The 25,020-nt window shown below is 44.4% G+C and overlaps 1 protein-coding gene across 1 annotated transcript; it reads right to left on the bottom strand.

Moving 5' to 3' along the window:
• Positions 1–3,404: 3,404 nt before the first annotated feature.
• On the bottom strand, positions 3,405–15,338 carry Gzma (granzyme A). The gene is made up of 5 exons (NM_153468.2): positions 15,238–15,338; positions 8,183–8,327; positions 6,148–6,286; positions 5,343–5,612; positions 3,405–3,635 (listed from the first exon to the last, which is right to left on the bottom strand). The coding sequence occupies exons 1-5, from the start codon at positions 15,305–15,307 to the stop codon at positions 3,474–3,476; spliced, it is 786 nt and encodes a 261-aa protein (NP_703198.2). The 5' UTR covers positions 15,308–15,338; the 3' UTR covers positions 3,405–3,473.
• Positions 15,339–25,020: the final 9,682 nt, after the last annotated feature.

A 25,020-nucleotide genomic window follows, 5' to 3' on the forward strand; every position in this document is an offset into this window, starting at 1 on the left:
TATATACCAGAGAAACTAGGATACTTTTGCCAAATTCATGCTAATTTGCCAGTTAGTTTTCTTCCTGACTTCCTTTAACTAAGTGAATTTAGTAATTCCATCTTTAGAAAAATTTAAAGCGTCTAAAACTGCAAATCAATCTATCTGCCTCTCTGACACACACACACACACACACACACACACACACACACACACACGAGACAGTCCTCCATCATTCTATTTTAGGTTTTCTATTTTAACAGTATTATGATGGTGTCATGATCAAAGCTCATTTCTACAATTAACATTGGTATGTGAGCAAATGGGCTTAATTTAAGACAAAATCAACATATTTCTGATATTAATTTTAGTGGAAAGTTTGGGATATTATTTTTATAAAGAAATTAGTAAAAGTCTAGACAAAACACAAACTAGAAGCCTTGACTACAACTGTCTTAAACTTTGTGCTACAAAACTTGGAGTCTATAAATCCTTAGTGGATAGCTGGGTACAGTTTTGGTTCATGAATAGAAAGCCATGAATACCATCCAGATACCAATGTTTCTGATATCCTGAAAGGATATCTTGTGCCTAGCGTCAGTAAATAGCCTCTCTATTCTGACTTCTACATGATGGACTCGATTTTTACTTATGCCTATCTTCAGAAATGAGGAATCATGCAATAAACATGCATGCAAAAACCCAGTGATACATGAGACTGCAGTTCTTTTCATTGCTATATATTTTAGTCTATGGATATAAACTTGTTTTTTTTTAAAATTAGAAATGAATATTTAAGTTTGTAGTGGGAAGCTTGGTTTCTTTAGAAACCCAGTTACGCTATGTGAATGTGTTTTTGTTTAGGTCTCAGGTTTGGGATATGGGGCTGCTTCATATTGTCAACAGCCGCTGACTGTGATTTGTCTTGTGCTCTAGGAGGGGCATGATTTTGCCAGCTGAGGATAGTTTACATTTAGAATTCTGGGAACTCTTTAGAGCGTATAAATGTGAGAGGTCCGGGAGGGCCTTGGGAGCTGCTGCTGCCTCCCTGCTGCTGCTGCTGCTGCTGTCCCTGCTGCTGCTGCTGCTGCTGTCCCTGCTGCTGCTGCTGCTGTCCCTGCTGCTGCTGTTGCTGTCCCTGCTGCTGCTGTTCCTGCTGCTGCTGCCTCCCTCCTGCTGCTGCTGCTGTCCCTGCTGCTGCTGCTGCTGTCCCTGCTGCTGCTGCCTCCCTGCTGCTGCTGCTGTCCCTGCTGCTGCTGTTCCTGCTGCTGCTGTCCCTGCTGCTGTCCCTGCTGCTGCTGCCTGCTGCTGTCCCTGCTGCTGCTGTTCCTGCTGCTGCTGTCCCTGCTGCTGCTGCCTGCTGCTGTCCCTGCTGCTGCTGTTCCTGCTGCTGCTGTCCCTGCTGCTGCTGTTCCTGCTGCTGCTGTCCCTGCTGCTGCTGTCCCTGCTGCTGCTGTTCCTGCTGCTGCTGTTCCTGCTGCTGCTGTTCCTGCTGCTGCTGTCCCTGCTGCTGCTGTCCCTGCTGCTGCTGTTTCTGCTGCTGTTGTCCCTGCTGCTGTTGTCCCTGCTGCTGCTGCCTGCTGCTGTCCCTGCTGCTGCTGTTCCTGCTGCTGCTGTCCCTGCTGCTGCTGTTCCTGCTGCTGCTGTCCCTGCTGCTGCTGTCCCTGCTGCTGCTGCCTGCTGCTGTCCCTGCTGCTGCTGTCCCTGCTGCTGCTTTTCCTGGATTGCTGATTGCTGGTTGGAGATATCCTAACGATGAAGGTTGAACTCGTCCCTAGGAGCTCGACACCCCTAATCAGAAAGAAGTAATCTGAGAGTCACACCCCCTTTTTCCTCTCACGCTCTTTCTCACCTACCTAGTGTTGGGGGTTGAAAGGGATTGCAGTGAGAAAGGTGGTATATAGGAACCCAAATAAAGTAGGCAAAAGGCCTCATTACATAAGTTATTTTGAGTTTTGAGTTCAAGTATTTAATCTGGTATGCACATTACTGGATATATCTTTGGTGGACAAAACACTCATTTCAGTTTGGCATATCCTCAGGAGTAGAATTGCTAAGTTATAAAACATACACAGGTTAATCTTCAAGAGACACTGGTGATTTTTCCAAGAAATTTACTACGACAAACTTGTATTTTAACTAGTAGTGCATGAAGGTTTGAGCCAACAATTTTAAAAATGGTATTCAGTATAGGGTAGCTTATCTATTATAATTAAAATCCTAAATCTATATTAAAAGTTATGACTTGTCTCAAATATCACACCAGAACCTCTCTCTAATAAAAGCTTCATTTTGTAGCTCAGGGAGTCTGACCCTTGGGTGGTATCCATCTTATAGGGGTGATAAGGAACGGAATCCCATGTTCTAGGTTCCACCAATATCAATTAACTCGGAATCTCCACAAGGCAGAGGCAGTGCACACCTGCCTGGGGAACCTAGACCTGAGTCACTTCTGATTTAAGTCTCCTCAGTTTTTGCATATGAATAAGAGCATGGAGGTGGGTTAGCGCCAGGGGCGGGGTTTCATTCCCTTTCACTCCTACACCCTAGACTAGGCAGTTCAGAATACCCGAGCCCCTCACTTTGCTTCCTGTCAGACAGATCTGAGAGCGAAGTGCTTCATCCAGGGAGAAATCCTCCTGTCCCTGGATGCATGGCGGACTCTGGTGGTCCTGATTTTCTCTCTCTTTTTTTTTTACTTTTAACTTCCTTTTATTTTTTCTAAACTAGTTTGAAGCAAGTTTCTGGCAAAACCAAGATGATTGATTAATACAGTTACTCGCTCTCCTCTGTGCAGCTCTGCTGTCTGACACCGGCAGTTACTTTAGTGGCAGTAATGGAGGTTTCAAACGCCATCTCTCCTTGTTCAGTTCCAGGTTCAACAAACCAGTCAGTGTTGTCCCCGCCCCCTCTCCCACTGTGCCCGCCCCTCTCCTATACTTTGACCTTGTGTTGCTCCCAGGATTCTCCTGTTCACTGCTCTGTTCCAGAAGGTTCTTGTGCTGGTGCATTTGTCTTTCCTCACTCCTCTGTAATACCTCCTTGGTTCAGATCGCCTTGGGTTCCACGCAGAGCTCTGCCAGCCTTCTCTTAACCGGTTTTATTTGTTTTGTTTGTTTGTTTATTGCTGCAGGAGCCCTACAGCCTGGAATTTTGTGTGCACGCTCAGCAAGCATTCTGAGCCACATCCTCGGCCTCCCAGCTTGGCTCGTAACCCGTAGGCCTCTGGATCCACCTGCAGCTGCGCAGCCCCAGGGCTAATAAAAGCAGAACATCCTGTTGTTTCTTATCACCGCCCGGTGCCCCCCCCAGCCCGGTCCGCTCCCAGCTGCAGCCCTGGCTCGGCTCTAACTGGTCCTGATTTTCTAATCTCCCTCCTGCATTATCCTGGAGATTTGCCCAAGAACGTTACAGAAGGGCGTGCGCAGCTCTTTAAGTTGATTTTATTTGTGCTCAGATACAGAAGCGACAGCGGATGGAGTGAGAGTCACCCTTTAAACAGCGCCCTTCGCAGTCTTCCTTATCCAATCGAGGTGTTTGTCTGAGAGTAAAGTATAGATGCCAGGCCCTTTGGGATCTCCACATGTCCCCTCAAGGCCAAAAGCTGTGATGCCTCGGAAAATACCCTCACATAGCAGAGGGCCTCCAGAATCTCCCTGGGAAAACAAGAGGGGTGGGGTAAGGTGGGGTCAGTATGAACAGTGAAGACGTTCTGAAGCACTTACGAAGAACAGCCCAGACTTCACTGAAAATTACTACTTGAAACATCTAGATGATAAGCAATATTTTAATATTTATAGATTAGTGAAAACAGAAGTGAAAGTAGCATTACTTATTTTCGTCACTAATTTTGAGATTATCTTTTTCCAGAAAGTAGTCCCTCTTGGTCATTTTCTTTTTTTTTAATTTTTTTGACACGCTTACTAATAACTCAAGCAGTGAAACAGGCAAAAGCGGCTGCCACATTTAGGTGAAGAGAAACTGCTGTGTTTTCCGGTTCCTCTCACGTGTATTTACTTTCCCAAGGGAAGAAAACTGAGGTTCTCCTTTCAGGGAGGGGTTGGCTTTATATCTGTATGGAGCGATGAGTCACATGAGAACTCTGGCCATCCCTGCTAAGACACGGTTCTTCCCTCTTATAGCATCGGCAGTGTGCGGGACGAGCCCTATAGACTCCATTTATCAGCAGTCAGTCCCGGGCGCTGAAGGGACTGGGAAACACAGCTGAGCTTCAGTGTGTCCAAGGCTGGTGTGAGGCACGCGCGTCCTGAGTTGCTGCCGTGGCCTCTGGGTGGTGCATGTGATTCCCAAAGAGGGGAAGTCAGTTTCGTGGGTGCTATAAGTGAAGGATGTGCGAGGTGATGAGGAGGGAGGGTAAAATAAAGAGGAAGGGTGTGAAGGACTGATGTCTTCTAATCTTTTGCCTAATCTTTGGTCCTGAACACAAGGCATAATTCCCCTGAGCTCTCTGACAACTCCCTGGTAACAGCACACTCCCCCTCACCTCAGGGTGATTCTGCAGAGCCTTGGGGAAAGGCAAGAACTGACAAGGTAGAACCGAGTGTAATAATAATAAAACATTTTGCAAAGTGTTCTTTCTAATTCTTGTCTTTAATCAGGCCCTGTCCCTCCTGTTTTGGGGGAGGGAGGCTTATTCATTCTCTGGTGGGGGTCATGCCCGAGATTGTTTGCTCTGCTCCGAGTGAGGAAACGATGGGATCTAGTTCCAGGTCCCTGGGCAGATTTGGGAATGACTGGCATTTCAAACACATCTACATGGAAGGGTTTTTAGGGTTGTGGTGAGGTGGGAAAGGCTGAAGGCTTTCCAGGAACTTTAGAATTTTTATGTCTCTTGCTTGTATCTATATATGGTAATATAGGAAAAATGAGAAACACCCCTACCCATTTCTTCTAAGCATTTTGTTGTTTTGTTTTTTAATATATAAAACAAAGTCAATGTAGAAGGGTTGCCAATGGTCTTAGCAGTGAATTCTTACTTTTAGTGACTTTGAAGCTGAGTGTCTTATTTTATTTACCTACATCTCACCAAATTTCAAAAAGCATAGTAGAAGGCTAGGTGTGGTAGTGTATGCCTTTAGTCCCAGCACCTGGGAGGCAGAGATAGGAGGATTTCTGTAAGTTCTAGAATGGCCAGAGTTACGTAGTGGGTCTCCTGTCTCAACCAACCAACCAACCAACCAACAAATCAATCAATCAATCAATCAATCAATCAATCAAGCAAGCAACCAGCACAGCAGAACACGTAGGGGCCAATGCTTTGGCAAGGCCAAGCATGACATCACACCATGCCCACCCATGTGCCTAGCTTCAGTAGCTAACACACACCATCTTGTTTCACTTACGTAGCATGAGTCCTTCCCACCACGGAGGTTTCCGGCACAAATCATATTTAGTCCAATTACAGGGTTAAAATTATAGTGTTTTTCATCATTGCAGATTTTTCTGTCTATGACAGTGATGTTGACTTCTCTCAGAGTATCAGAGGGAGGTGACTTATTGTGAAAACGCCCCCACCCTGCTACATGACATCTGGTTCCTGGTTTCACATCATCCCCCTTTTTAGGTAGATGAAGGATAGCCACGTTTTTGTTAAGTGTTGCTTTTTTCTTTAGCTGTAGGAAGAAAAACATAACCAGTTAAGAGTACGGGATTAGAGACCCCATATGTACAACAATGCCAAGCAACCAGAGCTTCCAGGGACTAAGCCACTACCTAAAGACTATACATGGACTGACCCTGGACTCTGACCTCATAGGTAGCAATGAATATCCTAGTAAGAGCACCAGTGGAAGGGGAAGCCCTGGGTCCTGCTAAGACTGAACCCCCAGTGAACTAGACTGTTGGGGGGAGGGCGGCAATGGGGGGAGGGAGGGGAACACCCATAAGGAAGGGGAGGGGGGAGGGGGATGTTTGCCCGGAAACTGGGAAAGGGAATAACACTCGAAATGTATATAAGAAATACTCAAGTTAATAATTAAAAAAAAAAGAGTACGGGATTAGTATTAATGCTTGAACTTCTTACTCAGTCCTCTCAGTCCTCTGGGGCTCTCTTATTTGTACCAGGGAGGGGATTAGGAACATACTCTCTTATGTACATGGTGAGACCTTAAAAGGTTTTGTGACTCAAAAAGACTCAAAGGTACATACCCGTAGAAGTTGTAGATCACCCTCATGTGTGTGTTTGTCAAAGCAAGGATAGGGATATGCTTTCTTAACAGATAATATCTGTTGTTCCGGCTCTTTTTTTATTGAGTGAGCCCCAAGAATGACCTCAGATTTCTTTCCCCTGTAACAGATACAATACTAGTTACTAGTTTAATCAGGGATCGGGCATAATATATATCAGACAGCTTCATTTTGCCATTGGTATATATGCGCCTTTTGGAGAAAAATTGTGTCTTGAAAAAATATACCTGCTTTGAAAGGTAAGGTGTTTAGGTCTCTGTTATCATTACTGCCTTAGATTTATGTAGCTTTAATAAAACACCGGCTGCTGGGTGTGGAACAAAGGATAGATAGAGGTTTCCTTTGGCTCACAGCTTTGGGGTTTGAGAGCTCAGTGTCAGATCTGCTTGACTTCCAATGAGGACTTTTGCCTGTGCTGTGTCAGCTCATGGAGGTGGGAGGGGTGGGAATGTGGGAAGAGGATCAGTTGAGTGACAGAGGAAGCAAGACAGGACCAGAGGCAGAGCTCGAGCTCAATTTATAGCAAGCTACTCATGTTAGCTGACTGACTCTGACATCTACATTCACCCTGTTACCAGAATGGAGCCCCAATGATCTTTCTAACTCTGTAAGTCCCACTGTCTCTCTGTATGGTTACCCTAGGGACCAAGCTCCAGCAAACGAACTTTTGAGAGGACAAAGGACATTCGAGCCATCACACCTGCCTAATCTCCAACAGCTTATTTATGACAAGTAACTGAGGTGTTATTTTTAAAAAGCAAATGAGTGAAATTCCATTTCCAAGATGCAAATCTTGGGGTTGTTTCCATTTTTCCTCTCCATGATTAGCTGTGGAGAGGAGAGAATTAGTCTGCAAACCCTGACAAGCAAAGCTCCCAGGAGGAGATCCATAGGTAAGAACCAAAGGCAGCTGGTAGTTGTAAAGCAGTTCCTGGCAGACCTCCCTGTAAGAGAACAAACTCAGATGGGAAAACTTCTAGAAACCGCTTAGCAAAGGGTCCTATGTGCATGCTGTGAAGGGTGCGAATGTTTCCTGATGTGTTTATGCTTATGGCTCTTGTCATTCACAACCTGTTCCACACCAAACCAAGCAATATCCACATCACCTTTGCTCCATTATTCCAGCTGAGACTGGTCTCAAGTACGAAAGACGTCATAACTGTACTCTCCATGGCATGCTTTTTATAAATTGTATGGCCCAATGGCCATGAGCCACAGGTGGCTACGAAAGAAGTGAATTTGTAATTTTAGTTGGCTTCAATTACTTTGAACTTTCGTTGCCTATGTAATATTGTGACAAGAGCATAGGCACTGGGGACAGTGTCACCAAGACAACAGAGGAAAGAAGCCAGTTGGCAGAGAAGGAGCAGAAACCCTTCTCCACACGGGATTCACACAGTAAATGGAACACGCTTGAGAGGAGTGGGCGAGGTGGGTGCTGTGTAATGATCCACAGGGCTGCTGGAGTACAGCAGCTGCTGGCATTCAGCCTCACCCCATGCCTCATGCCTTTGTGTCTTCCCATTCTCTGACAGTGGATCTATTATCCTGGTCCAGCTCATGCAAGTTTTAATTCTTGAGAGTGATTCCCCTCCACCCTTTGTAAGATAACCAGAGTGATTTTATTTTCATTTAATAAACCCACTTACTGTCTTTTATTAAAATCTTGAATACAATGTATCTTGACCATATTCACTCTGGTTCGTCCCCATTTCTTCCCAGATCCATTCTATACCCAGCAAGCCTGTGATATTCTCTCTCTCTCTCTCTCTCTCTCCTCCCCGCCCCCCCCCCCCCCCCGTGGACCTTCAGCTAGAGCTCACAGACACTGTATCCTCATTGATTTGACTCCTTGCAACAAGTCTGGGCTTAGATTCTTTTCAGATCGATGAAAAAGTAACTGGTTTTTCCATGTGTCAGTGAGATGTAGTTTTATCATTAGCATTTCTTCTCAATAGACAATTTCTCCAAAATCTTTTTAATCTCAAGAACTTACGGGATACAATGTGCAGCGGTCAACACCCAGTTTTTTGCAATCAAAGCGCCAGCACAGACGCTGTCTGGTTTAAGTTTAAGTAGAACCATGTATGGCCTTGAGTGAGGAACTACTGTGTCTCCTCCAATGATTCTTTCACAGCCACCTGTTCAACAGAAGAAGGCCAGCCAGGTCAGTGTCTGCTCTTAACAGCCCCTCAAGAAAGCCACGTTTCTAGGACAAGGCATGATTTTTGAATTTGGAGAGAATTTGGTATCAGCTTACGTTTATGTGCTATATAGTCCTGATGTCTCACCCTAAGTCTCGGCTCTTTTGGGCTCCTACTGTCACATCCACAGAAGCCTGCCACTGGTGTCCCGGGAACCATTCAGCTGGAGATCTGTCACAACTGTAGTCTCAGAGCTCAGGGTTTGCCAAGGGCAGAGAGCTGTGCAGTGGTCAGCACCAGCAGCAGTTGCTGGTGTTCATGCAAGCCTCGCTGTCCCTACTCCCCTCTGGATGAGTGTGAATGGAGAAGCAGAGCAAGGAGTGGGTTTTTAGAAGACTGCTGCTTCCCCCTTCCACTCAGAGACCATTAAAAACACAGTATTCAAGTGATGTTAGCACCTTTTAGCTATGACCCTTCATGAAAACTTTGACCACTGTGAGATTTCAGGTATCAAGAGCACCACTCTCATTCACAAGTCAAGAGAATAATGCAAGTCGAACCTAAGGTTCTCTTCCAATCCTCAGACTAAACACTGTTTAGTTAAAGCCCTTTCCAAATGAGCTGTAAGGAGCAGAAGTACTATGAGTAGATAATCCACCTTAGCACGATCTGGACCAAGACAATGGATCCACTGTTAGAAAATGGGAATAGAAGCAGTTATTAAAAGTCTTGCAACCAAAAAAAGGCTCAGGACTAGATGGGTTTAGTGGAGAATTTTATCAAACCTTCATAGAAGACCTAATACTAATACTGCCCAAACTATTCCACAAAATAGAAACAGAAGGAACACTACCCAATTCCTTCTCTGAAGCCACAATTACACTTACACCTAAATCACACAAAGGCCCAACAAAGAAGAGAACTTCAGACCAATTTCCCTTATGAATATTGACACAAAAATAACAAAATTCTCACAAACAAAATCCAAGAACACAGCAAAAGGATCATCCATCATGATCAGGTAGGCTTCGCCCCAGGGATGCAGGGAGGTTCAATATATGGAAACCCATCAACGTGATCCACTATATAAACAAACTCAAAGAAAAAAAAACACACGATCATCTCATTAGATGCTGAGAAAGCATTTGACAAAATTCAACACCCCTTCATGTTAAAAGTCTTGGAAAGATCAGGAATTCAAGGCCCATACCTGAACATAGAAAAAGCCATATACAGCAAACCAGTAGCCAACATCAAATAAATGGAGAGAAACTTGAAGCAATCCCACTAAAATCAGGGACTAGACAAGGCTGCCCACTCTCTCCCTACTTATTCAATGTAGTACTTGGAAGTCCTAGCCAGAGTAGTTAGACAAGAAAAGGAGGTCAAAAGGATGCAGATTGAAAAGAAAGAAGTTAAAATATCACTGTCTGCAGATGATACGATAGTGCACTTAGATGACCCCAAAAGTTCCATCAGAGAACTACTATGTCTGTTAAACAACTTCAGCAAAGTGGCTGAATATAAAATTGACTCAAACAAATCAGTAGCCTTCCTCTACTCAAAGGATGAAGAGGCTGAGAAAGAAATTAGGGAAATGACACCCTTCATAATAGTCCCAGATAATATAAAATACCTCAGTGTGACTCTAACCAAGCAAATGAAAGATCTGTATGACAAGGACTTCAAGTCTTTGAAAAAAGAAATTGAAGATCTCAGAAGATGGTAAGATCTCCCATGCTCATGGATTGGCAGGATTAATATTGTAAAAATGACTATTTTGCAACAATCTACAGATTCAATGCAATCCCCATCAAAATTCGAACTCAACTGTTCATAGAATTAGAAAGAGCAACTTGCAAATTCATTTGGAATAACAAAAAACCCAGGAGAGCAAAAACTACCCTCAACAATAAAAGAACAACTTAGGGAATCACCATCCCTGACCTCAAGCAGTATTACAGGGCAATAGTGTTAAGTCCTGTATGGTATTGGTACAGAGGCAGGCAGGTAGACCAATGGAATAGAATTGAAGACGCAGAAATGAACCCACACACCTATGGTCACTTGATCTTTGACAAAGGAGCTAAAACCATCCAGTGTGTGTGTGTGTGTGTGTGGGGGGGGGTGCAGCATTTTCAACAACTGGTGCTGGTTCAACTGGAGGTCAGCATGCAGAAGAATGCAGATCGATCCATGCTTATTGCCCTGTATAAAGCTTAAGTCCAAGTGGGTCAAGGACCTCCACATCACATCAGATACACTCAAACTAATAGAAGACAAAGTGGGGAAAAGCCTCAAACACATGGGTACAGAAGAAAATTTCTTGAACAGAACACCAATGGCTTATATTTTAAGATCAACAGTAAACAAATGGGACTTCATAAAACTGCAAAGTTTCTGTAAGGCAAAGGACACTGTCATTAGGACAAAACAGCAACCAACAGATTGGGGAAAGGTCTTTACCAATCCTACATCTGATACATGGTTAATATACAATATATACAATGAACTCAAGAAGTTAGACTCTGGAGAGCCAAATAACCCTATTAAAAATGGGGTTCAGAGCTAAACAAAGAATTCACAGCTGAGGAATATCGAATGGCTGAGAAGTACCTAAAGAAATGTTCAACATCTTTAGTCATCAGGGAAATGCAAATCAAAACAACCCTGAGATTCCACTTCACACCAGTCAGAATGGCTAAGATCAAAAACTCAGGTGACAGCAGATGCTGGTGAGGATGCGGAGAAAGAGGAACACTCCTCCATTGTTGGTGGCATTGCAGACTGGTACAACCATTCTGGAAATCAGTCTGGAGGTTCCTCAGAAAATTGCACATTGCACTACCTGAGGACCCTGCTAACCCTCTCCTGGGCACATACCCAAAAGATGCTCCAACATATAACAAGGACACATGCTCCACTATGTTCATAGCAGCCTTATTTATAATAGCCAGAAGCTGGAAAGAACCCAGATGCCCTTCAACAGAGGAATGGATACAGAAAATGTGGTACATCTACACATTTACTACTCAGCTATTAAAATGACTTCATGAAATTCATAGGCAAATGCATGGAACTAGGAAATATAATTCTGAGTGAGGTAACCCAATCACAAAAAACACACATGTATGTACTCACTGATAAGTGGATATTAGCCCAAAATCTCGGATTACCCAAGATACAAACCACAGGCCACATGAAACTCAAGAAGAAGGACAACAAATGTGAGGAGGCGTCAGTCTTTCTTAAAGAGGGGAACGAAAATATTCATAGGAGGAAATATGGAGACAAAGTTTGGAGCAGAGACTAAAGGAAAGGCCATTCAGATCCTGCCCCACCTGGGGTTACAATCCATATATAAATATACATATAGCCACCAAACCCAGACAATATTCCTGATGCCAAGAAGCGCATGCTGTCAGGAGCCTGATATAGCTGTCTCCTGAGAGGCTCTGCCAGAGAGTGACAAATACAGAGGCAGATGCTAACAGCCAACCATTGAACTGAATATGGGACCCTCATTGGAGGAGTTAGAGAAAGGATTGAAGGAGCTGAAGGAGTTTGCAACCCCGTAGGAAGAACAACAATACCAACCAACCAGAGCTCCCAGGGACTAAACCACTACCCAAAAAGTACACTTGGACAGATCCATGGCTCCAGCTGCACATGTAACAGAGGATAGCCTTGCTGGGCACCAATGGGAGGAGAGGCCTTGGTCCTGCCAAGCTTGGATCCCCCAGTGTAGGGGAATGTCAGGATGGGGAGGTGGGAAGGAGTGGGTGGTTGGGTGGGGGAACACCCTCATGCAAGAACAGAGAGGGGCGATGGGATAAGGGGTTTATGGATGGGAAACCAGGAAAGGGCATAACATTTGAAATGTAAATTAAAAAATCCAATAAAAAATAGAAAATAGGGAAACACTAAGGCATAAGGCAAGCATGGCGGTAGTGGGAGACAGAGCTTGTGACAGAGCTCATGTTTTTCAACTTCTACACAAAATATTCCTGGATTCTCCTGAAACACTTCTGACCACTTTGGCTGAGTATTAATGTTTGTTTGAGTAGAGATCAATACTTCTTGTTCCATAATGAAGTCCAACTACTGACCAAATTCACAAGCATCAATGGTAGATCTGGAACTTCTCATCAGGTTGAGGAGGGTGAGAGGTAAGAAGAAAGAAGGCAGGGCCCACTTTCCAGAAGGGAATTGGGAAGGCAGAATTTTAGGCTCCAGAAATGGAATGGCACAGGATCAAAGGAATTTTGGCCACGGCCCTAGTTTTCCTGAGGTGACTCTTACAAAACTAGACTACCAAGGAATATCTGTGGGCACCATGATGCATTCAAGAAGGGCTCTGTCTCTGAGCACTCGTGGCCAGCCTGAGCAGTAGGGCCAGGTCAGACTAACTAGTCTTCAAAAGGTCTGTGGTAAAGGTTAGTGTAGATAGAAAGCTCTTATTGCAGACTGGTACAACCATTCTGGAAATCAGTCTGGAGGTTCCTCAGAAAATTGCACATTGAACTGCCTGAGGATCCAGCTATCCCTCTCTTGGGCATATACCCAAAAGATGCCCCAACATATAAAAAAGACACATGCTCCACTATGTTCATAGCAGCCTTATTTATAATAGCCAGAAGCTGGAAAGAACCCAGATGCCTTTCAACAGAGGAATGGATACAGAAAATGTGGTACATCTACACAATGGAATATTACTCAGCTATCAAAAACAATGACTTTATGAAATTCGTAGGCAAATGGTTGGAACTGGAAAATATCATCCTGAGTGAGGTAACCCAATCACAGAAAAACACACATGGTATGTACTCATTGATAAGTGGCTATTAGCCCAAATGCTTGAATTACCCTAGATGCCTAGAACAAATGAAACTCAAGATGGATGATCAAAATGTGAATGCTTCACTCCTTCTTTAAAAGGGGAACAAGAATACCCTTGGTAGGGAAGAGAGAGGCAAAGATTAAAACAGAGACTGAAGGAACACCCATTCAGAGCCTGCCCCACATGTGGCCCATACATATACAGTCACCCAATTAGACAAGATGGATGAAGCAAAGAAGTGCAGGCCGACAGGAGCCGGATGTAGATCACTCCTGAGAGACACAGCCAGAATACAGCAAATACAGAGGTGAATGCCAGCAGTAAACCACTGAACTGAGAATAGATGGATCCAGGTCAGACACGGCTACATAGTGAAACCATATCTTTAAAACAAACACACAGCAAACCACTGAACTGAGAACAGGACCCCCATTGAAAAAATCAGAAAAAGAACTGGAAGAGCTTGAAGGGGCTCGAGACCCCTTATGAACAACAATGCCAAGCAACCAGAGCTTCCAGGGACTAAGCCACTACCTAAAGACTATACATGGACTGACCCTGGACTCCGACCTCATAGGTAGCAATGAATATTCTAGTAAGATCACCAGTGGAAGGGGAAGCCCTTGGTCCTACTAAGACTGAACCCCCAGTGAACATGATTGTTGGGGGGAGGGCGGCAATGGGGGGAGGATGGGGAGGGGAACACCCATAAGGAAGGGGAGGGGGAGGGATTAGGGGGATGTTTGCCTGGAAACCGGGAAAGGGAATAACACTCGAAATGTAAATAAGAAATACTCAAGTTAATAAAAAAAAAATAACAATTAAAAAAAAAAAAACCTAGCAACTACTCATCCCCGTTTAGACTTAGATTTAGTAGAATTTCTGAGGCAGGAGCTGCGATGTTCTGACATTGTTTTAAAGAGCCTTCCAGATTATTCTAACTAGTCCAGCATATGAAATATTTCTTTCTTGCTCCCTCCTCTTGGGTCCACACAGCTCCTTCTGAACACAGAAAATGAAGTGTAATAGAACAAGTCATCCTTACAGTTTACTTTAAGGAAAATAATCGAGTTTGAAAAAAACCTCACACAAACAAAATTCAATTATAAAGTAATAAGAAGGGAAGAAAACTTGGTCTGATATCATGGTTCTGGAGGATTTGGCACGTCTGAGTGCCTGCAGGCTGTGCTATGCTGGTTATGTGTCCACTTTTGATCTCGAACTTCTTTCAACCTTGTTTTAAAATTCCCTTTCATTGCTAGTCATAAGGCTAATCCTAGGACTTCTTTCTGTTTCCTGCTCACAACTCCTACCTCTAAAAGCTCATGCGTCCTGGGATAAATCATGGCTGCTTCCCTGTTGGCCAGCCGTGTTACCCCATGCCAATCTTCCTACCAGGTTCGTTAAGGAACATGAAGAACCTCTCAGAAGCAGTTTGTTCTTCCAGTGTCAGGACAAGAACAGAGGTGGCATTCTCACGGGTGCATGGTGCTTTCCCTCAGACAGGACGATTGGTTCCTCCTACTCACTACATAGAAGGAACAGCTGAAAAGAAAATACTACAGCTCTCCCATGGAGTCAGTGTGAGGTCTTCCCCAGAGTCCGGAAGACTTGCCAGGGAAACACCAACCAAGAGAAACTCCCACAGACTTCATTGGCTTCCGCTGCCTAGCTCAGACTCAGTGGAACTTTCTTCAAAGCTGTCTGCACAGCTGAAGAAAGAAAGGCTGAGACGCCTCGTTTACCACCATTTCCTTTCTTGAAAGGTAGAGCTTGATCTCTCAACTCAAGAGTATTTCATTCATTTCTTCACTCATTTCAAATTGTCTACTAAGGCAAAATTCAAGCTATAAACTGGCAGCATTTCTCCATTGTTGGTTTTGCTAATTTTTGGAAAGAAATTATAAATATATAATTTTCTTCTAAAATTAATAAAATTTTAAAAACGAATGCTGGATGTTCCCAGACTCTAGGGACTCTATTAGTTACACTTCAGGCACTATTGTTAAAGCAACCCACAAATCGACTCCATTGTGGGTTGATGGAGATGACAGGAATCTGTCTTACCTTCAGGAATTAGCAGAAGAAAAATGACAGTAGTAAGAGAGGACACCCAGGGAGCACAGGGGTTCCTCATCGTGGCTCTCCCCACATCAATCAGCAGGGATCTCCGATTTTGTTTCTTTCTACTTATATACAAAGAGCACAAAGGATGTGGTTTCCGTTCTTCTCTTTCAAACTTCCAGGTGTAGAGCTGGAAAATGAAACTAAAAGAGGCAAGAGCAGGCGTGATCCCTCCTCACCTGCAGTCGTGAGCGGGAGGCCTTGTAGCCTCCTAGGGAGAGCAGAGGGAAGGGAATCTTGTTGCCACTAGAATGTAGTTCATAAGCAAGGACTAGAAAGGACTCAGTTGGAGTATTTCATCAGTGGCAATATTATCTTCAGGGTCCCTTAGTAGGAGCTCTTTGAAAACGCAAAAATCAGAATTTTAGGTGCTAGGGAGGTGGATCAGCTGTTTGACTGCTTGCCGCATAAACACGAGGACCTGAGCATGGATCCCCAGAACCTACATAACAATCTGGGTGTGACAGCACGTGGCTGCAGAGGTAGGAAGAGCAAGCTGCACAGGCAAGCTCCAGGTTTAGCGAGAGACCTGGTCTCAAAAAATAGTGGGGACTGCTTGAGGAAGATGCCCACTGTCAACCTCTGGTCTCCTCACGCGTATGCACACACGGGTACACACGCACGCACGCATACTTGGAGTTTTAAAAAAATCCTAAAATTGGTTACAAAACACATTTCTTTTTAGCTATTTTCTTGGGTTATAAGAATTAATAAGAAAAATACGTGTGGAGGTCCAGAGAAACATTTAAGGACAGAAGTAAAAGTTAGGTTACTTTGTCCCAGCGTCAAGGAAAGTTGCTTTCTTAAAAGAGACAGAATCCATGGCCAGTCTCTGAAGGACAGTGCTGACTTGGGCTCTAGTATTAAGTCTTGAGCTTTCTATCTGAGTGGAGGAAGTGGTCTCCACTGTGAGGCCCATGGCTGGCCATATGATGCAGGAGGATGTCTGATGCTAAACCCCACAGCTAACACCTTGTGGCTTCAGACAGAGTGAGTACTTCTTCAGAAATCATGTGACCTTAGAAGGGACCCCCTGCTTAGATACCTGTGGTTCTCTTTCCCAGATCTCACTAGCACACTGCATCATTTTCAGGAACCCCAGTGAGATATCATGAGACACCATGCTTCTGGTTTTGGTGAGTAATTTTCTTGTCAGGTTTTTTTTTTTTTTTCCCTTCAAATTCACACTTGCACCAAGTGAAAAGGGAGACACTGTCAGCTTTGTTTATATGTAACTGTGGTCATGCTTTCTCCATTTATTCTGACTTTTAACTGTTTGGTAAAGGGTAATTCGTGCGTTCTAACACTACTCATTAAACCATACTCCCAGAGTTGTAGAGTCACCACTATAATCTAAATGTAGGACATTTGATTTTCCCCAAGAACCTTTTATCAATTAGCTGTTAATCAGGACCCCTCTGATCTACTCTGTCTTTACAGGTTTGCCTGTCCTGGGCATTGTATATAAATGCAATCATATAATATGAAGGACTCTTTTTCCTCTTTTTCCCCCCTATTTTTTCAATCTGGCACAATTCTTTTAAGAATTTATATTGTAATTGCTGTCAATATTTTATTTCTTTTTATTGCCAATAATATTTCACTATATAGGTAAACCGTGTCTATTTATGCATTCATTAGATGATAGATATGTGACTTACTTGTACTCTTGACTTACTGTGAATATTTGTGTATAAATTTTAAATGTGAACTTCTGTTTTCATTTTTGGGGGGTCTGTACCTCTTAGTACAATTACCAGGTAATTGGGCAATTGCGTACTAAATGTGTGTTTAGCATTCTTAGGAACTACTTAAGTATTTTATGAAGTGGATGCAGCATATTAGGCTTTCCCCAGTAACCTACAAGGGCTCTAACTGGTCTGCATCATTGCAATGTTGTCACCATTCTGATAATTTTTGTTTTAGTGGGTGTGAAGTAGCATCTCACTGTGGCTTTGATTTCCCTGATGACTAATGTTGAGCCTCTCGTGTCATTCATATGCCAGTGTTGATCTTAAAATTATTTTCTTCTTATTACTGAAGGATAAGCATTCTTTAAATATTCCAAATACAGGCCCCTCATCACATGTATGATTTGCAAATATTTTCTCCACATCTGGGACAGTCTCAGTTGATGTTGTGCTTCTAAGCATAAAGCTTTAGGATTTGGAGACGCTCTACCTGTCAGCCTTGGCCATCACTTCTTGGATGTAGTATTTAGAAAGTCACCTACTAACCTGAGGCTCTACAAGCTTCCACCTACATTTTCTCAGGTGCTGTCTTCTGCTTTGTTCATTTCTAGGCCTAGTTTTGAGTCCTTTTTGTTATAGTTTAAGTTGTTTTACAAATATGTATTTTATTTTTTAATTGTGTACTTATGTATGTATGTATGTATGTATGTATGTATGAATGCATGTATGTATATTTGTCTATGTGTCCAAAAGAGGTCACTGAGTCTTCTGGAACTGGAGGTGGTTGTAAGATGCTAAGCACTGAGCTCAGGTTCTCTGGCACGAGCAGCTTGTGCTGTTAACTGCTGTGTCATCTCCCCCCCCCCCAGCCCATAGTTTGAGTGACATTTTGTATGTGGTTGAGGTAGGTTTTCATTTTCATCTTTTGAATGCAAATATTCAATTATCCCAGTGTCATTTGTTCAAGAGACGATTTTTCTCTAACAGAGTTGTTTTAGCTTCGTGTTGAATATTGTTTGACTATAAATATGAGGATTCTTCTGAGGTCTCAGCTCTACAAAAGTTATATATGTGTGTGTTCTTATGGTGGGCTCACTTGTCCTGATTACTGTAGTTTTACAAAAGTTTTGAAGCTGAAAAGTGTTGTCTGTGTCCGTACTACCCTACACACACTACACATGTTACCCTGAACACACTCTTCTTCTCCGAGGTTGAAGAACGAGTCCATTAACTTTGTTCTAATAGTCTTTTCCAAGATGGCGTTCATAATGAAATTCAAACTTCAAAACTTTTGTGTGTAGCTGTTTCTTTCCATTTTTAGGAACATTTAAACATATTCTCAAAACAGTAGACCTTGAAGTATGATTTGTGAACTTGTAAGGTATCCTGAGATCCTTGCAGGTGTCTGTGAGGTCAAACTATCTTATTTTTTTCCAACATGTGTGCATGCATGCATGCATGCATGCGTGTGTGCGTGCGTGCGTGCGTGCGTGTGTGTGTGTGTGTGTGTGTGTGTTTGTGCATGCCTGCACATGTGCAGGTCTGACATAGATGTCAGGAATCATCTTCAGTTGCCCTTTCACTTTAATCACTGAAGCAGAGTCTCTTAATGAAATCCAGAACTCTCCGGTGTGGATAGTCTGGCTAGCCAGTTGCTCTAGGAATCCTGTCTCTATCCTTTGAAGCTGAAATTATAAGTGGGCTGTGTCGCTCACTGGCATCAATGGGAATTTTGGGGGTCTGAGCTTGGGTCCTCATTCATGTGGTACAAGCACTTTAACAAGTGAGTTTCTCCTGCTTCCAAACCATTTGTATAATAATAGTAAGACATGTGCCTTTGACTCTTGTGTTGGCATTAGTACTGATTGCTCAAAGCACTGATGCTTCAAACTTCCGGTGTTTTAGACACAACAGTGCAGTTACACCAAAGTGCTCCTGCAATACTGCATTCTTCATTGTCAGAAACTCTCAGAAGACACAAACGGCAACAAAAAGATTCACTCAAGAATGTCCTCGCCACAGCAGTAGAAGCACTAAGACGTTTTAGCCTCAGGGATAACCCTGTAGTGAAGGCCTGTTTATATGTGGGGGACATTGCCCAGTGGGCGTGAAGTATCCTGCTTCTTTGAGGAGAGCAGTTTTGACCATTTTCATTGCCAATGACAAATAGAACTTTCATGAGAACGTCTGGAAAGCTCATGTCTGGGAGGCAGAACTTTTCATTTTCATGATCTCTGAAGACTCCTGGCGGAATGGTAGAGGTGTTAGTAAATATGACCTTTAATTTCATGTAGGGGAACATTTGGAGAGTGTGTAGAGCTCAGGGAATCAATGTTTTCTGAGATTTCAGTGCATATTGTCTCATGCATTTGAGTTTGAATGCGCAGGCCTGTTCCCATTAGCAGAGTAGTGAAATCGCTGTTGGGGAGAGTGATTGAAATCCTACTTAAAAAAAAAAAAAGAAATCCTATTAATTAGTCACATTAATGTTGATGGGATGTCTGTGTGCCAAATAGGCTTGTATTATGAATATTAATTATGCTCACCCCCAAAACTGTTTGTAAGAGAGGGTCTGCATGTGGCTTCTGGGGCCCTGCCGGGAGAAGCAGGAGATCTGCCATGTTGGGAGAGAGGAGAGGAGAAGAGATTGGCCATGCCTGAGAGGATTGCAGGACACAAAGGTGTAGTCACCATGTGAAGGAGCTGGGAGAGTTCAAGGACTGCCCAACTGGATCAAGAGCAGTCAAAATGGAGTACAGTAATAAGTTGGGATTATCAGTGGGAGGTAGATTCTAGCCGCAGTGGAGGTTAGGCAGTAGCCCAGCTATTGTGGTGTTTAAGGCATAGTACAATATAAAGGCTATATATGTGTCTTTCATTCAGGAACACAAACTGTTGAGGCAGGTAGCAAACCACGTCACCGGGACTTATGTATTAATATTTAATTCTACAGAATGTGTCTATGTGCCAAATAGAATGTTAGATGCCAAGAATAAGAAGCAAAGGGAAGCCAGGTGGTGGTGGTGGTGCATGCCTTTAATCCTGCCACTCAGAGGCAGAAAGGCAGAGGCAGAGGCAGAGGCAGAGGCAGAGAGGCAGAGAGGCAGAGAGGCAGAGAGGCAGAGAGGCAGAGAGAGAGAGAGAGAGAGAGAGAGAGAGAGAGAGAGAGAGAGAGAGAGGGGCAGAGGCAGAGACAGACAGATGGATCTCTGCCTTCGAGGCTATTGTGGTCTACAGAGTAAGTTATAGAACAACTAGAGCTACACAGAGGAACCTTGTCTTGAGAAACCAAAATCCAAATAAAAAATTTGTCAATATAGACCCCCGCTCCTACTGAGTAAGAACATACACTTGCACGCACACATGTGTGCGCGTGCACATGCGTGTGAATGTGCATGCGCGCGCGCGCGTGTGTGTGTGTGTGTGTGTGTGTGTGTATGTAATAAGTTTAATTTGTTACGTATCATAAAGGAAAACAGTTGAGCTTTAGAATGGACGATAATAGGGGAAGGGGAGGTGGGGTGGTGGGGTGGTGGGGTGGTGAGGAAATGGTGCCCAGAGGAGCTCCTCATTTGTGGGGAGAGTGAGTGAGTCTGCTGTGAATATGCATGTGTGGATGGTCTGTGTGTGTGGGAGCATAGAAGTCCAGAGACTGGGGTGTGTGTGAGTGTGTGTGTGTGTGTGTGTGTGTGTGTGTGTGTGTGTGTGTGTGTGACAGTGAGGACAATGCCTGCCTGGCCTACTGGGGACCATTAAGATTGGAGGATAATGCTGGTGACATTCTCACATTCTCAGCTTGAGGGAAATGTGGTCTCAGGAACTTGTGGTCTCTGCTAAGCTCTACGGAGAATCAGAGGTGGAGGCAGTGAGGACTTCCAGGGTGAGTCTGCTTTTCTCAGATTTCCATCTCAGGCTGCAGAGAAAAGGTGTGCTGGCTGGTTTTGCGTGTCAACTTGACACAAGCTGGAGTTATCACAGAGAAAGGAGCCTCTCTTGAAGAAATGCCTCCATGAGATCTAACTGTAAGGCATTTTCTCAATTAGTGATCAGAGGTGGGAGGGCCCATTGTGGGTGGTGCTGTCCTTGGGCTGGAGCTCCTGGGTTCTATAACAAAGCAAACTGAGCAAGCTAGGGGAAGCAAGCCAGTAAGCAACATCCCTCCATGGCCTCTGCATCAGCTCCTGCTTCCTGACCTGCTTGAGTTCCAGTCCTGACTTCCTTTGGTGACGAACAGCAATGTGGAAGTGTAAGCTGAATAAACCCTTTCCTCCCCAACTTGCTTCTTGGGCATGATGTTTGTACAGGAATAGAAACCCCGACTAAGACACAGGATGTGTCTTTAGCTGGTTTCTCGTGGAGAAAGTACAGATGGCCTCACACTCCACTCTTCCTGTTTAGCAGGAGCAGCGCTCGCTCAAGACAAACGGTCTTTCGTGAAACATACCTTTGGCATTGTCTCATTGGATATACACAAGGTTGTCGAATTGCTCTGTTTACCAAAGAAGAAATTTTGCCTTTGAAGAGTAAGAGAAGGAACACTGGCACTTATTAGGTCCCTTATAAAGATTTCTGTCTTATATAGCTTCAGAGAGCCCAAGAAAAATGCTATAATTGCTGCCTCGCTATCTTTTCCAAAATCCTAAGGTGGAAACTGATCTTTGATAACCTGAGTGCTACAGGGTTACATAAGAGTACATAGCAGGTGAGCATGCGCAGCAAATGCCTGACTAGCGAGGGCCAGTCTCCTCCCCGCACCCCTCCACCCCCGCCCTGCCTTCCCCCAACAAATGAACTGTTGCTGGTCAGGCTGCAGGGCACCCCATCCTCAATCGTTCACAGTTTGATTTTTGACTGATAAGACTACAAAGGTGCCAATGAAGGGACCTGGTTGTGGTCATACAACTGAGGCTTCTTAAGTACGCCAGGCTTCCGTATTCTCCATTTAATGTTGGAACTAAACTGACAGGCTTTCTGAAGACGTTCTTAAGTTGCCATTTGGGCTAGTTGGCGTATACTTCACACTTGATCTTAGCCAAAAGGCCGAGAAGCGATGGCATATACTTCACAAGTTGCTGTGTTTCAGCGAGTGAAGGTTGCTAATTCCCCAGACAGTGAAGAGACAGTCCAGTGTACTCAAGATCTTTCCAGATCAGAGACCGGATCTGTCCTCCCTTGAGAGGCCGAGTAAAATCCATGCCTCCCATGTCAAATTCGAGCTACAGAATGTATCTTCATCTTCCTCGCCACATTTCATCCCCTTTCAGTCAATACCTATTTTTATTCCAATTTAACCTTTTTATCCAACAATGTTCTGAGTAGATTGTTTTACTTAATTAAAATGTCAAACAAAGACTTATTGAGGATATGTGAAATTGTAGGAGGCATGGAGGTCCTTGTGCTCCTGCAGTACACGAACACTGAATGTTGGCACAGAGGATCAGTCCTTCCAGGGATGGAATGCTATACCTGTTATCTGCCCAGAAGGCTGGGAGCAAACATGCATTCCGGCCCTGGTGACTTCACTGCACAAATCCAAAGCAGTTGAAGAAATGGGAGCTCCTCCTTTACTGTGGTAGAGCCCAGTCCCTCCAGCCAGACACCCAGGGCCACAGTGATATCCAGAGAAGCCCTGCTCCACACCCTCTCTGGACCATCCCGACTCGTGGGTTTTAAGTCAGGGACTCCCTTCCTGGTTGCTGAAAAGACATGGTCAACTGGAATGTGTCCTGATGCATGTGGGAAGTCGGATGTTAGCAGACACTAAACCACTAAAAAGGAAGGCTCTACCAGCCCACCTTCATCTTGTGCTTGTGTATGCAGGAGACACCATGGGCAAGCACTGGACATGATGAGGAAAGTGAGCCCAGATCTGAGCTCACCCCATTCTCTTAAATATTGTATGACATTCTTTTCAAGAGAGGCAAGCCTCAAATTATTCTTGGTGCCTGCTCTGTATCTCAGAAAGAGAAACGTGAACAGATGTTTTCCATGAACAGAGCAATCCCCTACCTATGCTATGATCCTGAGACATTTCAAGGCGATCTGCGACTTCTTCAGGTAAATAGATATTCTCTCTTTTTCTAACTTTGAGTAAAAAGGAAGTGCAACCTGAAATCAGTTACTACATGAGCAAGTGGAACACTAATGTGTGCGCACACACACACACACACACACAGACACACACAGACACCACAAACCAGCCTTCATAAGATGGGCTCCAAATGCAAGGCTAGGGTAGGGATCCAGCACTTTCCTCTCATTCAGTTCAACCGTTTCTCACAAAGCCTTAGTGTTGCAGGACCGGGCAGTCTACAGTGTAGATGCTCATTGACCAAAGGCAATCAGAACTCTGCCACAGTAAGGCAAGTCTGTGCTGAATGATACTCAGTCAGCAAGGGAGACGTAGACTCAGTGAGAGGACATGCAGAGGGCCTTCTGGTAGGATCTGAGCTCTCTCTGGTTGCCTGGGATTGCACTGAGGACCTGGGTCTGCGCTAACTGGAGAGTTGTCAGTAAGTGGGCTAACCCTGTGAAGAGTCATCTTTCCAAGTCTTCCTCACCCCGGAAACAGAGCTGAATTTTATCCAATGGCATTCGGTCATTTTGAGGTTGTAAACGGTGACATCAGTTTTGCCCCTAACCAAAATGGACTACGGAGACATCTTTCCTTTGGCTCTCCTTGTCTGATACTGACGATCTGTGAGGGATCTAAGAACTACCTGGAAGACGGAGGCTACTGCTCAGTGGTTAGTGCAGCCTGCCTACCTCTTCTCTGGAAGATAGTTGTATGCAGGACTTCCCCTAAAGGTACTCAGTCCAGACAGGGACAGACCGATAAACTACTAATGCTGAGCCGATCGGTTCTGCTTATGCAAGACCAAGATAATCCTGGAGCACCAAGAGAGTCCTGCTGGGTACCAGAAAAAAGGAGGAAGGGGCTTTCTGGATAGGAAGAGCAGTGCTTTTAAAGAAGAGTAGCTTGGAGAAAGAGGAGGAAAGGAGTGAGGGTGAGATTTGAGATCGAGGGGTAAAGTTGGACACAGACTACAAAGGCAGGCTTTGTAAATATTGTCCAGGTGTTTGAACACCACTGGGAAGTGGTTTACGCAGTTGTAACCAGACTTCCTAAGAGCGCTACAGAAAGTAGGATGAAGCAAGACAAGACCAGAGTCCCGTTCACTGGGGGTCCTCCCCCAAGAATTCTGTTCTCTTTGGGGGGAGGGTGGCAATGGGGGGAGGATTGGGAGGTGAACACCCATATAGAAGGGGAGGGGAAAGGGTTAGGGGGATATTGGCATGGAAACCGGGAAAGGGAATAACATTTGAAATGTAAATAAGAAATACCCAATTTAATAAAGATGGAGAAAAAAAAAAAAAGACCAGAGTAGAGTGAGGGCAGAAGGGGCTCACAGTTTTCCATGAAACTGCAAACAGGCTGAAGGCGAACTTCACAGAAGGAATCAGACTTCGGCCAGGGGCTCTGATCCGGGGAGGAGGCAGTAAAGAGCGAGCCATAGAGCTTCATTTGCCAGTCCATGTGCCTCCCTTGTCCCCGTCCTTCCAGCCTAACCTTTCCCACTGTTTTCCTAGAGACCACCAAGCCTCAACCTCCCTAGGTCACCTCTCATCGAAATGCTAACTCCCGCCTTACTTCTCCGGATGGCTGGGGCAGCTCCACCCTTTGGTACTCACCTCCCTTCATTGCACTTCAGGTTGTGCTTCTTCCTCTACCTTCTCCATGGGAACGTAAGCAACTCTGTGCTTTCAGCTGGATGGTAAGGCGGCTATAACCAAAGCTGTGGGGACCCTTCACCTTCCAAAGAGAGGAGACAGTGTAAAACCCCACACCGAGTGTCACGTGGCTGAGTCGCATGGCCTGATTGGGGGGTGGGGCACCAGGAGAGACTCCTGCAAAGTTTCCAACCTCTTGAGAGAAGTCAACATCACTGTGATTGATTGAAAACTCTGCAACAACCCAAAGCCTTACAATTCCAAACTGTCGGCGGACAACAGCAGGCTCTGCGCTGGTGACATG

The sequence above is a fragment of the Rattus norvegicus genome, chromosome 2, assembly GCF_036323735.1.
Source record: "Rattus norvegicus strain BN/NHsdMcwi chromosome 2, GRCr8, whole genome shotgun sequence".
Classification (NCBI taxonomy): Eukaryota; Metazoa; Chordata; class Mammalia; order Rodentia; family Muridae; genus Rattus; species Rattus norvegicus.

Bases quoted from the DNA above. Each gene is read 5' to 3' on its own strand.
- Gzma (NM_153468.2), bottom strand. From the start codon at position 15,307: ATGAGGAACCCCTGTGCTCCCTGGGTGTCCTCTCTTACTACTGTCATT. The intron at 8,328-15,237 runs GTAAGACAGATT...TCTGTTGAACAG, and splicing joins TCTTCTGCTAATTCCTGAAG to GTGGCTGTGAAAGAATCATT. The intron at 6,287-8,182 runs GTAAGTTCTTGA...TATCTGTTACAG, and splicing joins ACCGCTGCACATTGTATCCC to GGGAAAGAAATCTGAGGTCA.